The sequence below is a fragment of the Thamnophis elegans genome, chromosome 6 (genome assembly GCF_009769535.1).
Source record: "Thamnophis elegans isolate rThaEle1 chromosome 6, rThaEle1.pri, whole genome shotgun sequence".
Classification (NCBI taxonomy): domain Eukaryota; kingdom Metazoa; phylum Chordata; class Lepidosauria; order Squamata; family Colubridae; genus Thamnophis; species Thamnophis elegans.
This window is the reverse complement of record NC_045546.1, coordinates 69,349,465-69,365,683: the sequence shown is the minus strand read 5'-3', so window position 1 is coordinate 69,365,683 and position 16,219 is coordinate 69,349,465. Positions and strand designations below refer to the sequence as shown.

At 40.7% G+C, this 16,219-nt stretch overlaps 1 protein-coding gene across 1 annotated transcript in view; it reads left to right on the top strand.

Moving 5' to 3' along the window:
• Positions 1-3,622: 3,622 nt before the first annotated feature.
• The window catches only part of LOC116510589 (protocadherin alpha-5-like), a 126,610-nt gene continuing 114,013 nt past the window's right edge, over positions 3,623-16,219 (top strand). The window contains exon 1 of the mRNA XM_032220198.1: positions 3,623-5,908. Coding sequence (XP_032076089.1) covers positions 3,623-5,908 — 2,286 coding nt within the window. The remainder of the gene's footprint in view (positions 5,909-16,219) is intronic.

Here is a 16,219-nt window from a genome sequence, read left to right as displayed (position 1 = left end):
GAAACCCTGCCCCTTTCACCAAAATGGCAATGCAGAGCCTGTAGAAGGCTTTCAGAGAGCTTCTGGGGACTGGGGAGGGCAGAAACAAGTGAAAAATGGGCCTTTTGGGCTCAATTTTCCTCCCCCCCAACCCTCAGGAGTACTCTACAAGCTTCCTAAAGGCTATGCATGCAATTTTTTTTGACAAAAAACAGGGCCGTTTTTGAGAAAAATGGGCCATTTTTGCTTGTTTTGCCCCCCCCCCCCAGGAGCACTCTTCAAGCTCTCTGAAGGCTATTCATGCCTTTTTTTGGTGGGGGGGATGGGCCCGTTTTCATGAAGTGCAAAAACTTTTAAAAAAAAATTTGCCTCTTGAAAACCTTTGTGCGTCTTATACTCCAGTGCGTCTTATACTCTGAAAAATATGGTATCAAATTTGTGCAAATAGTGTAAATGAGAATTATCAAGAGACTTGAAAGAAGGCTTTAGGAGGAAAGAATGAAGAATGTGGGTAAAGTTTAACTTTAAGGAGGTTTAAGTTTTCCTATAGCTCAAGGCCATAATTGAGAGATTGCATCCTGATAATGGCATATTCCAATTTCCATACATAATTTAGGCCAAACATTTGACATAAAAAATTGTCAGCTGCTAAAACTATTCACCTGTTATAAATAAAAAAAACCCTTTATCTTGATAGCAGATTTAGATATAGTTGCTTATATAGTTGTCTGTATATGTATGGGTGCTCCAGATCCCATTACAGTGGAGTACATCTTCTTGTTATTTGAAATGATATTGCTGATTTATCTTGTTTACTGTCCACTATTTAGTTGTATTTTTTAGTTCTGTTTGCAAACATTACTTTGGGTTTTTTTTTGGAAATTAATAGTTAGACACTGTTCTCTGCAATAGGTTTACAATATATTTTAAAGTTGTATTGGGGCAGAGATGACATCTGCATCATTCACATATAGAAATTGCAAAACATTTTTTCTTCACCCATAACAGTGAATGGTAGTCAGGAATTGATATAAAAATTAAGCAATAAGGGTCCCAAAATACATCCTTGCATAACCTCTTGATTTGATGAAATTGATCTTGAAAGAAACCTCTGGGGGTTACATCTCAATTCAAGGTTGCATTTGTGTGCAGTTTCTGTCTTAAAAAGAATAAGTCTTTTGTGGTATCTGTGTTTTTCCTACAGAATAACTCTAGAGATTGAATCAAATTTGAATTTGAAACTGGGGAAAATTATGTAAAAACACATCTGCATATACATCTACAAGTTAATTTTTTAAAAAACAAAACAATTTTTTCCCCTACAAAATAGTACACAACTAATATATTACTTTAATGTTCCTAGCTAAATCTTGCTGGTTCCTCCCCAAGTGTACATTTTTAAAAATTCCAGACAATTTGCTAATATGTGGCTCAGATATTTGCATATTGTTTACTGTTAGGGCTCAGCAGGTGCCGTTGGAGCTGCCACCAGACTCCGACAGCGAAGGGCCCTCTGAGTCGGCTCTGGAGGATATGGAGGACCTTCGACAGGGTTCTGACTTCGAACAGGGCGCAGAGAGGCTGGTTGGCCACCAGGAGGCACCTGAGCCTTGGACCAGTGGAGAGGAGACAAGGGAGAGTGAGCCGGAAGCCAGTAGTGAGTTGTTCCTGGATGCACGCCATCAAAGAGCTACTAGTCAGGAAGAGTTATGCAATTACAGGAGGTGATTGTACTCAGCTGGTGGTCATTAGGCTCCTCTCCAGACTATAAAAAGCTACTGGTGCACATGCCCCTCTTTGCAGAAGTCAATGCAGGATTGAATGTCGGAGGACATTACTGTGAGCTTGGCAGATTGGATTGTTGCCAAGCCTTATTTGTGTTTATTGCTGCCTGAGTTTGTCTGAGTTGCTGCTAAGGTCCTTATCTGTTTGTTCGGCTTGGCTTTCAGCCACCGAGGTCTTGGTGTCTTGCTATTAAAGTACATTCCAGTTAAGCTTGTCTCGGCATTCGTTACTGGATGGAGGAGGGGGTCAGAACTAACTATGACACCTGAGTTCTTGGTGTGGATGCTATTTTGGGGTTGTTTTGCTTAAGCCTGGACTTCAGAGGGAAGCACAGAGAACGGAGGTAGGTCCTGAGGGTTGAGAGGCCAGATGGGAGACCTTCCTCCACTCAGACTTGTATTGTGTAGCTTTGCTTCTCTTTTGTTCCTGTCTGGTTTTCATCATTCTTGCCAACCTCTTTTTCCCTTTTGCCTCTTTTTTTCTTGTTTTAATGTTTTTATTTGTGAGCCATCCAGAACCTTGGGAGTAGAGTATTGTTTAATAAAACAATAAATTATACTTAGGAGGCTAAGTGGGTGATAGAAATTGTTGTTTCTATTTTTTTTTTTATATTGATATTCCAACAGTTCCACCCAAAACCTTGGGAATACATGAGTGGTAAAAGAGATATGATCAGGCAGGCCATAATTCAGAATTATTTTTTTTAGTTCAGATAATCCATTCTGTTTTCCAAATGAAGAGCACACGTTTTGCAGCAGTGGAAAAATATACATTGAGATGTATAAAAAAAGCTACTCATTACTGATTAGTTAAACTGTTAGCTCCTATTTGAGGAGAACTGTAACCCACCACAAAGTTAACCCTTAACCTCTTGTGTATTTTTGCCTGGAAAATGTATTAACACAGCAACATCAGAAATGTGATTTGTGAAGCAACTTTTACTTCCTGAGGCTAGCACGGAAGCCCGATAAAGATATGCTGGTTTATTTAGTGGCACAGAGGTGCTGTGCTCATGCAAGAGCCAAAACATTTCTTCCCAATATATATATAATATTTATACACTGTGCATATGCTCAAAAGGATATATCGGCCTATTTGGTAATGTATAACATAAGATGTCTATGTAACATTTGTCACATTTCTAAGTACTATGGTAAGTAAGAAGGAAATGAATCTATATGCATAGACAAGTGTCCTGATCATTTTTTACACTTCCTGTAGAAGCCTGAGACTAATTTGGGTTTGGCATTATCAATAGATTCTTCCTCATCTTGGTCGAAACTATGGTTCAAATGTTTCAAACCAGTCCAATCTTCTTTTAATGGCATCACAGTCACTTGAGCAATGGAGAAGGGAACAAGTATACTTGTCATCACTATATATATAGAAATGAAAATACTTATCCAAAAAACCTACAAGGTGAATTAATATAATGTGTACTCAGTGAAACCAGAATAAATGCATGTATGAGATCTATAAACTCTATGTAAAAGTCTCTTTACTTGAGAATGAAGATAGAATGATTATTAGAAATTTGTCATGAATACAGAAGGAAATCTGTTTCTACATTTTGCAATTCAGTCACCAGAGGTCGCTGTTTCCTAACGAAATATTCCACGTGAAACTGAAAATGCAGAGCCCCTCCCTTAAAGGGACAGACATTCCAGCCATCCAGATCCACAATGGGAATATTAAAAGAAAAAATATCGAACAACAGAAAAAGCTCAACAAGCCAAGATTCAACCTATATACGCATTGCCAGTATGGCTGGGGTAGGTGGGCTCTGCTCCTCACACCTTTAAGGCAAGATATTTAGAGAAAAAGAGAAGAGCCTGCTGGTTTTGTGCCTGTGTCTGCAATGCTTACCTGGCCGAAGGGGCTGCTGCAGCTGCTTCTGCTCCACACCGCCTGGAAAATGGGGAGCGGCCAGCTCCATTATTCTGTGCTGGAGGAATCCCAGCACGGCACCTTTGTGGGCCGCATCTCCCAGGATTTGGGGTTGGAGGTGAGTGAGCTGGTGCCTCGGATGTTCCGGATGCTGTCCAAAGGAGAGAAGGACTATTTTGAGGTAAACCTGCAGAATGGGATCTTGTTTGTAAATTCCCGGATAGACAGGGAGGAGCTGTGTGCCAAGAATGCAGACTGTGTCCTTCATCTGGAGGTGATTGTAGAGAAACCTCTGAGGTTCTTCCATGTGGAGGTTGAAATCAAAGACATTAATGACAATGCTCCCATCTTCTCTACCATGGAAAAGATCCTGAGCATATCAGAACTGATGACAGATACTCGATTCTCCTTAGAGGAAGCCTCTGATGCAGATATTGGTACTAATGCTGTGTTAACTTACAAGCTCAGCCAAAACAACCATTTTGCTGTTGATTCAGGAAATGATGAAGATGAGAGTAAATCTGTAGTACTTCTATTGAAGGTTCCTCTTGACAGAGAGGAGAGCCCTGTGCATCATTTAGTACTGACAGCAACTGATAGGGGTGAACCAAAACTCACAGGAACTGTTCAGCTAGTCATCAATGTGCTGGATGTCAATGACAACCCTCCTGTGTTTAACCAATCTGTTTACAGGATAAAGTTGCTAGAAAATACAGCTAGTGGGTCATTAGTTATTACTCTGAATGCTACAGACTTAGATGAAGGGATTAATAGAGAAGTTTATTATTTTTTTAGTAATAACCTACCACAAAATGTCAGAAATACATTTAGTATAAATTATAATACTGGGGAAATCATAGTAATTGGAAAGTTGGATTATGAAGATATTAGTTTCTATGAACTTCAAATTGTGGCAGAAGATAAGGGTACTTTATCTGCACATTGTAAAGTTCTCATTGAAGTATTGGACATAAATGACAACATTCCAGAATTATCTGTGAATTCTCTCTCTGTGCCATTGCCAGAGGACTCCCCTCCAGGGACTGTGGTAGCCATTCTCAGTGCTTCTGACAGGGATTCTGGCAACAATGGACAAATAAACTGTTTCCTGTGGCCCACTGGAGTACCCTTCAAACTCGAGTCCACATTCAAGAATTACTACTCCCTAATTGTTGGATCACCTTTGGATAGGGAGCAGGTGGCTGAGTACAGGATGGTTGTGACAGTGAAAGATCAAGGCATTCCACCACTGTCTTCTAGCATCACCCTCTTGGTGCCTTTGAGTGACATAAATGACAATGCACCTGCTTTCACACAGTCATTCTACACGGTCTTTGTGAAGGAGAACAATCCTCCTGGTGCTCACATCTTCACAATATCTGCTGCAGACCCAGACATAGCTGAGAATGGTCTGATCACCTATTGGATAGATGAGAAGCTCTGGCCATTGTCAAGCTACATCTCTGTACATTCGGAGAGTGGAAAACTTTATGCTTTGCAGTCCTTGGACTATGAGGATCTGAAACTGCTGGAGTTCCAGGTGAGAGCCAAGGATGCTGGACTTCCCTCCTTATGTGGCAATGCAACTGTTCAAGTCTTCGTGATGGATGAGAATGACAATGCACCTGTTGTGTCAAGATCATCAGAAGAGAACCTGATTCTTCTAGTGGTCCCTTTGATGCCTGGGCATATTGTAGGCAAGATCCATGCCTTGGATGCAGATTCTGGGTACAATGCATGGCTAAGATATGAATTGGTTGAAGAAAGCAATGGCTCATGGTCAGTGGGACTGTATAGTGGTGAAGTGAGTACCAAACATTCTCTGGATGAATCAGAAGGAAGCAAAATCCAGAGTGTGTTGGTTCTGGTGAAGGATCATGGGAAGCCTCAGCTCTCAGCCACAGCTACCCTGAGTGTTTCATTGTTGACAAATTCCCAGGCCATCAGGACAGATATATATGTCCACCGATCAGGGGAGAGCTTTTTGCCCCTGGTGGACTCGATCAACGTCTATCTGATCATTGCCATCTGCTCTGTTTCCAGCCTCTTTTTGCTGGCTATTCTCATCTATGTGGCCTTGCGATGCCACTGCAAGCCAAAAGAAACCATGGTTTATGGCCCTGGTATGGCCACCCTGGTCTGTACCAGTGGAGTGGGAAGTTGGTCCTATTCCAATCGTCACAGCCATATTCTGGCCGGAGTAAATACAGAATGTGGTGCCAAGAGTGACCTCATGATTTTCAGTCCCAATGCTCCTGTTTTTGCAAATAATGGAGAACTTCAAAATGATACAGAACTGCCTCCAAATGCATCTAAAGAGGTGAGTTTTGGTCCTTTTATTAGTGCTTGACATTCAGTCAACACTCCATTTCTCTGATTTTGAATCACTACTTTTTTCATAATGAAGTGTTACATTTGTAACAGAAATTTTTTAAATACATGGATAACTAAAATATAGTATTCTACATTACTGTTTATCATTTCTTTTTAACTTACACAGTTTTCGTGAATGAGTTGCAATTGAGAGTACAGCAATTATTTTGATTTGTTTGTTAATATTAGAATCAGAATAGAGCTGGAAGGAACCTTGGAGGTCTTCTAGTCCAGCCCCCTGTTCAAGCAGGAGTTCCTATACTATTTCAGACAAGTGACTGTCCAATCTCTTCTTAAAAATCTCCAGTAATGGTCCGCCCATAATTTCAAGCTGTTCCACTGGTTAATTGTCCTCACTGTTAGGAAGTTTCTCCTTAATTCCAGATTGCTTCTCTCCTTGATTAGTTTCCATCCATTGTTTCTTGTCCTATCCTCTGGTGGTTTGGATAATAAATTGACCCCCTCCTCTTTATGGCAGCCTCTCAAATACTGGAATATTGCTATCATGTCCCCCCTACTTCTTGTTAATAAATAATAATATTGTATTAATAATAAATTATTAATGATTATTTTTATCATTGCTCTTTATTAATAAATTAATAAATATCATAACTCTGGGTACTGGGTCAGGTGACAAAGGTAGTTTGGAACTACAGAATTGTAAAGTTGGATAAGGTAATTCAGGTCCTCAAATCCCCCTTCCTGTGCAGAAATCCAAAGTAAATCATGATTTACCTAGATGGCTGTCTGAAATACAGTGTACCTTGGTACTCATCTGCTTTGAAACTCATCAAATTTGGTAGTCAATGCATTTTGATATAATTTTTTTGTCCAGGTACTCATCATTTGTTTGGTACTCAATACAGAAGCTAGAACTTGTCATTGTCAGTTGCCTTGTGACTCACTACATTATTCTTACCAAAAATACGTTTGTACTTATTGTTTTTGGAACTCATTGCACCTCCCAGAATCAATTAACAATGAGTACTGAGGTACCACTTTATGCCCATATTTGTATATCCTATAAAGAGAAAACTATTTTCATACTATTTCAATATTATTGTTGTCTTCCGTTTCAGAGCTTTGATAGTGCAATTTTTTTCACCCTAGATCAGGCTTGTCAAACTGGCATATCCACCCAGCTCTGCAAAGGAAAAAAAATCACAATACGTTACGATTAGTGGTGGGATTCAAATAATTTAACAACTGGTTCTCTGCCCTAATGACCAGCTGGGTAGGCGGGGATCAGTGGTCATGTGACTGGGTGGGTGTGGCCAACTCAACGTCACTCAGATCGATGGGAGCTTTGCGTTAGCTGTTACAATGTAACAAGGGTTAACTGGAGAGGCAGTTTCTGTAAGCAGGGTAATAAAGATTAGGCTAGAAACAACACCAGAATGTTTCCTTCCTGCCTTCTTTACAGGATTGGCTCTGTAAAGTGGGGAGAAAAAAACAAAATGAGATTTCTTCCAACAACCGGGTCTCCAAACTGCTTAGAAAGTTAAGAACCAGTTCTCCCGAATAGGTGCGAACTGGCTGAATTCTACCACTGGTTACGATCCATCCTGTGACGGGATCGAATTTGACACCCTTGCCCTAGATCCTCAGATCTTATTTCTGCATTCTTTTTTTAATCTAATCGTTGAAGAATTCAGTTTGTCTCTATCAAAAAGTGGTTTTATTTTTCAAACAGGTACAGTTTATTGAACTTTCAAATCATAAGTGATTGCTAACGATGCATTTTCTTTTTTATTTTAAGATACGGTGCCTGTCAATGATGCCTTTTATATTATTCTTTTTTTAACCTTTAAAAAAATTCAGTCTTCCTTATGCTATTTTAAATTTCAAATACAATATGGTATCTTAGTGCAGGAAATAAGAGTATAAAATATTTTGCAACTTTATGTTGCTTTATGTTTCATACATAATATAGAAGTTTCCATACCTAACCTTTATTTAATACTAGATTGATTTTGATATTAATTGAGAGAAATCTGCATTGATGTTTCTAGATCCTAGTAATAATTCTGATAAATTTATAGTGTTTCATTTTGTGTTGTTTTTGATTTAAAAAATGTCCAGTGCAATGATTCCTACAAAATTTCTTGTTCTGAGACGTTTAAATTTAGTTCCACTTTTGGTGGAAATGCAACAAACAGTAGTTTCATTTGAAGGCATTCTTAAACTACTTATGCTGGCTTGATATTAAATTGGCTTAACAAAATCCAGTCTCCACCTGGAAGATTCCTACTCTTCGATTGATATCTGCTAGCAGCTCTTATTGGCTATCTCCCATGAATGGAAAAATGATTAAACATTGTATCGGTGTCAAAGAAAACAAAAGAAAGAGAAAAGAAAAGACCCCAGCTTTTTAGTTGGTAGCTAGGGAATCAATAATAGTATTTTTTTTAAAAAAAAACTGCCAAGGATATAATTGCTGAGTTCAAAGGAATTTTTCTTCTACTCCCTTAACAGATTGATTTTATGGATTACAAAATATAATTGGCTTTGAAGAAATAACTGGATTTTGGGATTATTGTCTTTTCTTCTTTCTAAACTTTTTTTTAACTTGTAACTTTTTATTTTTTTATTTTTAAGAAGTCCAACAGCTTTAGAATAGATCCAAATGTATTAACTTCTCAAAAAAAATACTCAAAGGTACAGATTTAAAGTATATTCTCCTTAAGTACAAACTGATTTTCTTGAGATGCATTGCATCCATTTTTCGCATCTAGCTGGAGGCAAAAGGTTTGTTCGCTTGTTTTCATTGCATCCTGGCACAAACACAGGATAGTGCTCAGCATACAGCTTCTTTCAGTCTTCTCCAACCTGGTCCCTGCAAGATGGATTGGGCTACTACAATAGCCCTAAACTTATGGGGGATGATAGAACCTGGGCACCAGGTTAAAGGAAGGCCGGTCTTCTTCATTTTTAACAAAGTTCCAACAGAATTTTTAGTACACATTTTTTTTAAAATGTCCTAAACTTTTTCCACTGTAATGTTGTAGAATAATGTTTCTCAGCCTTGGCAATTCAAAGACTTGTGGACATCAACTCCCAGAATTTTCTAGCCAGCATAGCCCTCTCTCTTGTAATCCCTTCCTTTTCAATCTCACCAGGTGTAAGAGAAAAAGAAGTAGACATAGCTGGCTGGAAAATTCTGGGAATTGAAGTCCATGCATCTTAAAGTTGCCAAGGTTAAAAAACACTAATATAGGGTTTTTAAAAAATCAGAAACAAAGAACATTAATTGTCAGGGGCCATAGCTGTTGTGGCCCAGCAGGAGCCGTTGGAGCTGCCACCAGACTCCGACAGCGAGCGGCCCTATGAGTTGGCTCTAGAGGATGTGGAGGACCCTGGACAGGGTTCCGACTCCGAGCAGGGTGCAGAGAGACTGGTTGGCCACCAGATGGCGCCTGACCCTTGGACCAGTGGGAGGAGACAAGGGAGAGTGATCCAGAAGCCAGCAGTGAGTTGTTCCTGGATGCACGCCATTGAAGAGCTACTAGGCGTCAGGAACAATTATGCAATTACAGGAGGTAATTGCACTCAGCTGGTGGTCATTAGGCTCCTCTCCAGACTATAAAAAAGACTGCTTGTGCACACGCCCCTCTTGCAGAAGTCAACACATTGACTAAAGAGAACTGATTTAACTAACTTGGCAGGCTGGATTGCTGCCAAGGTTTGTCTGACTTGCTGCCAAGGTTTGTCTGACTTGCTGCCAAGGTTTGTCTGACTTGCTGCCAAGGTTTGTCTGACTTGCTGCCAAGGTTTGTCTGACTTGCTGCCAAGGTTTGTCTGAATTGCTGCCAAGGTTTGTCTGAATTGCTGCCAAGGTCCTTATCTGTTTGTTTGCTTTGCTTTCAGCTACTGAGATTTTGGCTTCTTGCTATTAAAAGTACATTCTAGTTAAGCTTGTCTCGGCTTTCGTTACTGGACGGAGGAGGGGGTCAGAACACATAGCTATTTTAAAAAATGCACAAAGGATTACTCAAATCTTCTTTGCTTTGAAAACCACAGTAAAAAAAAATCACTGTAACTTCTGACACTAGGCCAACTAATCAGGATCCTCATGGAAATTTTAAAAATTAAATGGAAATATTAAAGCACAAATTAAATCTAATGGAAAAAGAAGAATTGGCACAACAAATCAAAAGAGCAAAACTTTTTTTAAAAAATGCCAATAAACCAGGAATATGGTTAGTATATAAACTGAAGAAAGAGAAAGAGAAGAAACTGATAAGTAAACTACAAAATGAGAGAGGAACTTTACAGTACCAAAATGAATCCAAAAACAAAATAATTCAGGACTTCTATGGGAAATTACAGTATATGATCAAGAAAAAAACTTAGAGGAAAAGATAAAGCAATATCTAGAGAAGCTAAACTACCAAAAACATCTGAAAACATAAGAGCGATGTTAAATGGAAGAATAATGATGATAGAATTAACAAAGGCAATAAATAGACAAAAGAATAATATAACACCAGGGCAAGATGGACTACCCACATAAATAAATAAATACCTTCAGGATACACTGAATTTGCCAATGCTGGAGGTTTATAATGAAGTATTATTGAAAGCTAAGATGCCAAACTTGTGGAGAGAAACAAATATTATCTGAATACCAAAAGAAGACTCAGATTTAACACAGGTAAAGAACTACAGATCTATAACACCATTAAATGCAGATTATAAAATATTCACATCAATAATCACAGAAACACTAAAAAGATTTTTGAATGAATTTATCCATTCAGATCAAAAAGGATTTTAACCAAAAGACAAAATCATGCTACAACAGTTAGAATGTATGGAGTGTGGTGAGAAGTTTATGAACATGATTAAGACAATATATCTCATGCCTCCATAGCCCGGTCAAGAAAACACGGATACAGGTTTAATGAGTCCAAGGTCCTACACGAATGAGACCTTAGCAGTTGCAATGTCAGCACTGGGAGCTATCGCCTACCAGTGCTGTAAATAGCCATCAAATACCTACGGCCCAGCCCCACCCCTGTTAGCCAGCTTCTGGCATCTTTCAGTCCTCTTTCTGGTTTCCTCCCAGTTACTAGCTGCTTTGCTGCAATCAGTGTGAGTCAGCTGTTCCGGCCACCTTGCATTTAGCGCCAGTCAACTGTAGTTGGACAATGACATGCTGGTATGAACGAGCAGGCAGTTATCGGCCATGTCACAGGAGCAACCAGGATGCCATCCACTGGACTCACACAGTTTCCACATTTCTGCCTTTCCCCCCTGCCCCCCAGGTATGGCAAGCTGGCCACACCTGGAAGACAGTAAACAGATATATGTTAATCATGGTAAGCCCCAGGTTCTTAGGTCCTGCCCCTCCCTTTTGGCTTATGGGGATAGGCCTTATGGAATTTGCGGATCAGCTGGGCAGCCTACATGCCTTTCTCTGCCCCCAGGTGGCGTCTGTCGAGGGATACCCTTTCCATGAGGTATTGCATGTGGTCTCTGTGGCCCCAGGAATCTAGTATGCAATCTATCTCATAGTGGTTGCCACTAATAGGTCCAGGCGGCCGTGGTGGTGTCCTGATATGAGTGTCATCTACTCGCTTTTTAAAAAACTTAAAAAAAACTTTTTAAACACAAATATTACAATAGTACATATAAAACTGAATACATAAAAAAGAAAGACAAAAGAAAAAGGAAAAAAGCACATATTATAGTGCATCCCCCATCCCCTTGGAGACCTTTCCCCACTTTATATTTCTTAGATATACAATATATTCCAATTGTGCCCTTATACCTTCCAAAATAACATATATGCTTGAGAAGGTGTATTCCCTTTGCCTTCCAATAGTAAGTGTCATCTACACTTATCTCATATCAGGGTTCGGTCTTATCCCCCCTACTATTCAACATCTACATGAAACCGCTGGGAGAGATCATCCGCAGGCACGGGATTAGATACCATCAATATGCGGACGATACTCAATTGTATCTGTCCGCCCCGTGCCAACTCAATGAAGCGGTAGATGTGATGGGCCGGGGCCTTGAGGCCGTTATGGACTGGATGAGGGTTAACAAGCTTGTGCTCAACCCAGAAAAGACCGAGTGGCTGTTGTGTTTTCCTCCCAAAGATTTGACTAATATTCCACCACTCAGGCTGGGGGGTCAAATTTTACACCCCTCAGAGAGGGTTCGCAACTTGGGAGTCCTCCTGGATCCACAGCTGTCATTTGACCACCACCTAACGGCTGTGACCAGGGGGGCATTCGCCCAGGTTCGCCTGGTGCGCCAGTTGCGACCCTACCTGAATCGGGAGGCTCTCACAACAGTCACTCGGGCCCTTGTGATCTCTAGGCTGGAATACTGCAATGTGCTCTACATGGGGCTGCCCTTGAAGAGCATCCGGCGACTTCAGCTAGTGCAGAACGCAGCCGCGCGAGTGATTGCGGGTGCACCTCGATTCACCCGCATAACACCTATCCTCCGCGAGCTGCGCTGGCTGCCTGTCGATCTCCGGATGCGCTTCAAAGTGCTATTAATCACCCATAAAGCCCTACATGGCAGTGGATCTGGATACTTGAGAGACCGCCTTCTGCCAATTACATCCCTGCGACCAATAAGATCCCATAGACTAGGCCTCCTCCGTATCCCATCGGCCAGCCAGTGTCGGCTGGCAACCACAAGGAGGAGGGCCTTCTCAGCAGTAGCCCCGACCCTTTGGAACGAGCTCCCCGTAGAGATTCGTACCCTCTCCACCGTCCAGGCCTTCCGCATAGCCTTGAAGAACTGGCTCGCCCGTCAGGCCTGGGGATAAGGATAGTTGCCCCTCCCGAATGATGAATGTATGTTGCCTACCATTTTATTATATGTTTCTATCTTGATGTCTGTATTCCCCTTTCCCGGTTTTATGTGAGCCGCCCTGAGTCCCCTCAGGGAAAAGGGCGGCCTACAAATTCTAATAATAAAATAATAAAATAAATAAATAATACTGGCTTGAGCAGAGTGCTATGTAAGACAGGATGAATACGTCCCAACATGTGAGGCAACTGTAGCTCCACCATAAATGGGTTTATTACCCATCCTTCTTTTCTTTAAAGAGCACTGGAGCTGTGACCCTTGACTGTGCTGGCTATATGAAACCCCTGGCCAACTTCTTGTTGATGTAATGCCACAACTCATCCATCTCTTTTGGCATCATGGAGTACATCCACGGCTTCGGAAATTTCACCCCAGGGATGAGTTCGATAGCATAACTGGTGGGGTGAGGTGGATAGATGACGCACTCCCATTCACTAAAGACCTCCTCTAGGGTACATAGACCAAGGGATAGGAGGGGACACACTCCTTTCTGACCCCATCAGCCTTGCTCCCCCCCGATTTTCTCCTATTGGGGAAGCCTAGGCCTGACTCCTTTTTTTAAAAAAGTTTTTTATTAAACACACAATAAAAATTGGACACAGTGTAACCGTCCTGGCAATGTCTTTGCCATACATACTAAAATATAAAGTTAAATATCATCACCACCTTGCTTATTTGCATTTGGTCTATTCAGTATTTACAATATAAAGACATCCTACATCTGTTCATATTACTTTGATCTTGTCTTACACATTTTCACTGTTATAGTTACATACATAATTCCAACTTTCCATTCTATAGATCCTAGTCATTTCTTATTTTGGGTCCCTCTTTTCTCTTCCAACCATTGATTAAATTTATCCCAGATCTTGTAGTATTCTACTTCGTCTTTATTCTTCAATTTCCATGTCAGTCTATCCATTACAATGCACGTCAAAATTTTCCTAATCACTTCCTTTTCTTGTGGAATTTCCCTGTTTTTCCAGTTTTGGGCAAAGACCATTCTTGATGCCATTATAATATGTATTGTTAAGTCATGGGCCCATTGAAGAACAACAGTTTTCAGGTTGGCAGGAACATACAAGTTAGCTCCTAACCAAGCCAGTCCATCTTTCATGGTGCATTCATCAGAATGTTTTTTGAACCAGTCATTGGACGCATGAACTTTGTGAAAATTCTCCCTTTACCCAACTGGGCCAACATGTCCTTCATAAGGGGGGAAAGAGGGTATATGTTTTCCCACGCAAATGACATTGAGGTTCTTATAGTTTATGCATAAATGAAAGGAGCCATATATTTTCTCTCTGAACAATATGGATGCAGCCACCTGTGGTCTAATGGATTGTATAAACCCTCTTTTTAAATTTTTGTCAATGAAATTTTGTAATTCCTCCATTTCACGTGGGGTCATCAAATAAATATGAGGCTTAGGTTTTTTTTTCCTGGGAGGATCTCAATGCTGTATCAGTAGCATGGTGGGGAGGTAGTTTGTTGGAAGGCCTTTCACTGAAAATCTCCCTGAGGTCCCAATATTCTTTGGGGATTTTTTCCTCCCCCTCAATTTTCTCATTCGCCGTGGCAGCTTGGTTTGTTTCATTGCTGTCTATGTGGGAGATCCTCCCCTCCCCCCTGGGGGTTTAGTGGAACAGATGCGTAGCCAGTCCCTTTCCTCCAGTTCACGTATGGGTTCCATTTCCGCAGCCACAGTAATCCCAGTATGAGGGGCTGATCCATCCCAGGTGCAATGATGAAACTCAAGGTTTCTTGGTGATCTCCCATCCACATTTCTACTGGTTCAGTTACAAAATGGGTGCCCCTCCAGCCACTGATCTGTCTAATTGGCAAAAGGCAATGGGCACTTTCAAAGTCCTCAGTCTTAAACCCATTTTCTCCACCATTTCTGGGCTAATTACACACTGGGGACATCCAGAGTCTAAGAGGGCCAGCATTTTCCCCTGGGCTCCAGTAGAGGACACTTTAAGTTCTACTGGAATGGTCATGGGGTCTGTTTGGGGACTTACCAAGTGGTTGTGAGAAAAATATCCCAGATATATTTTCTACATATCCCCCCCAAAAAATGGTCAAGGAGACTATGATCAACAAAAAGCATCTATTTTATTACACTTGCAAAAGTGGATTCCCAAACAAAAGAGAATAACTACAAGGTGCATAGGCGCACCTTAAATACACAAAATGACATATCAAATGCTTCATAACTTGGATACAAAAATACAGTTGTGTTGAAAAAGTACAATGTGAAAAATGTATGGAAATTCCCCAAATGTTCTTAACAATCCAGGTAAATTCCAGTAACATACGTGTTCAGAAAGTCCCCAAAGACCTCGCTTTCCCAGAGCTAAACAATAAGATCATTACCTGCTTCCTGCAAAACATCTACTGTTCCAACCCATAAGGCTATTTTTGGTCAGGTCACTATAACTTTCTGATTTTACTCCAAGCTGTGATTTTCCATAGTAGCTTGCTGGCTAGTCAGATATTTGAGATGGAGTCTATCAGGTTCCTCAAATAATCTCAACCAATTTACTCAAATGACTACCGTGTTTCCCCAAAAATACAACATGTCCTGATAATAAGGCCATGCCTTATTATCATTTTTGAGTGGGCAAAAATGTAAGCCCTGTAAGATCTGAGCCAGAAAGGCACGAACAAGTACATATCAAATGATTACCCAGCCCCCTCCCTCCAATGACCCCACCCCAGTGTCCAATCTGTAACTTCCTAAGGTGTGGGTTGCATCTTCAAAAGGCATCATCAGGTTGGTATGCAAGACGGTTGGCCTTGACCAGGTCCAAACACCAGCCAGCAGCACGCACAAAAGATGGTGAGAAGAAAACTCTCTTCTTCATATCTCTCCCAGTACCATATAATTCTCATCCCAAATATCATGCTCCCACCCTCCCCGTTTCTATGGCAACCGATAGCAAGCAAGCGAAGCAGAGGCTGACACGATCATTCCAACTCTACCCCTTGCTCTTTTAATTTTTGCCTCGATTTCAGTCTCTCTTCTTTGTTTATTATATCCTTATAGGTAGCCTGTTTTCCCTGATTGATAAGGTTTGGATGCACTAACACTTCTAATGTGGATAACTAAATCGGAACCTTGCTATAGGTTTTTTTTTGCTTAAATTTATTCCATATCTCCAATAACACCTGTCTTATAAAATGTCTTTGAAAATATTGTGTGCTATTTGTTTCCCATGCCACAAAAATGCATGCCATCCTAGATGTAAATCGTGGTCCTCTAACATTAGCAATCTTTTATTTTTAACTCTATCCATTCTTTTACCCAAGTAAACATTGTTGCTTGGTGATATAACTCCCACTCTGGTTCGCCAAATCC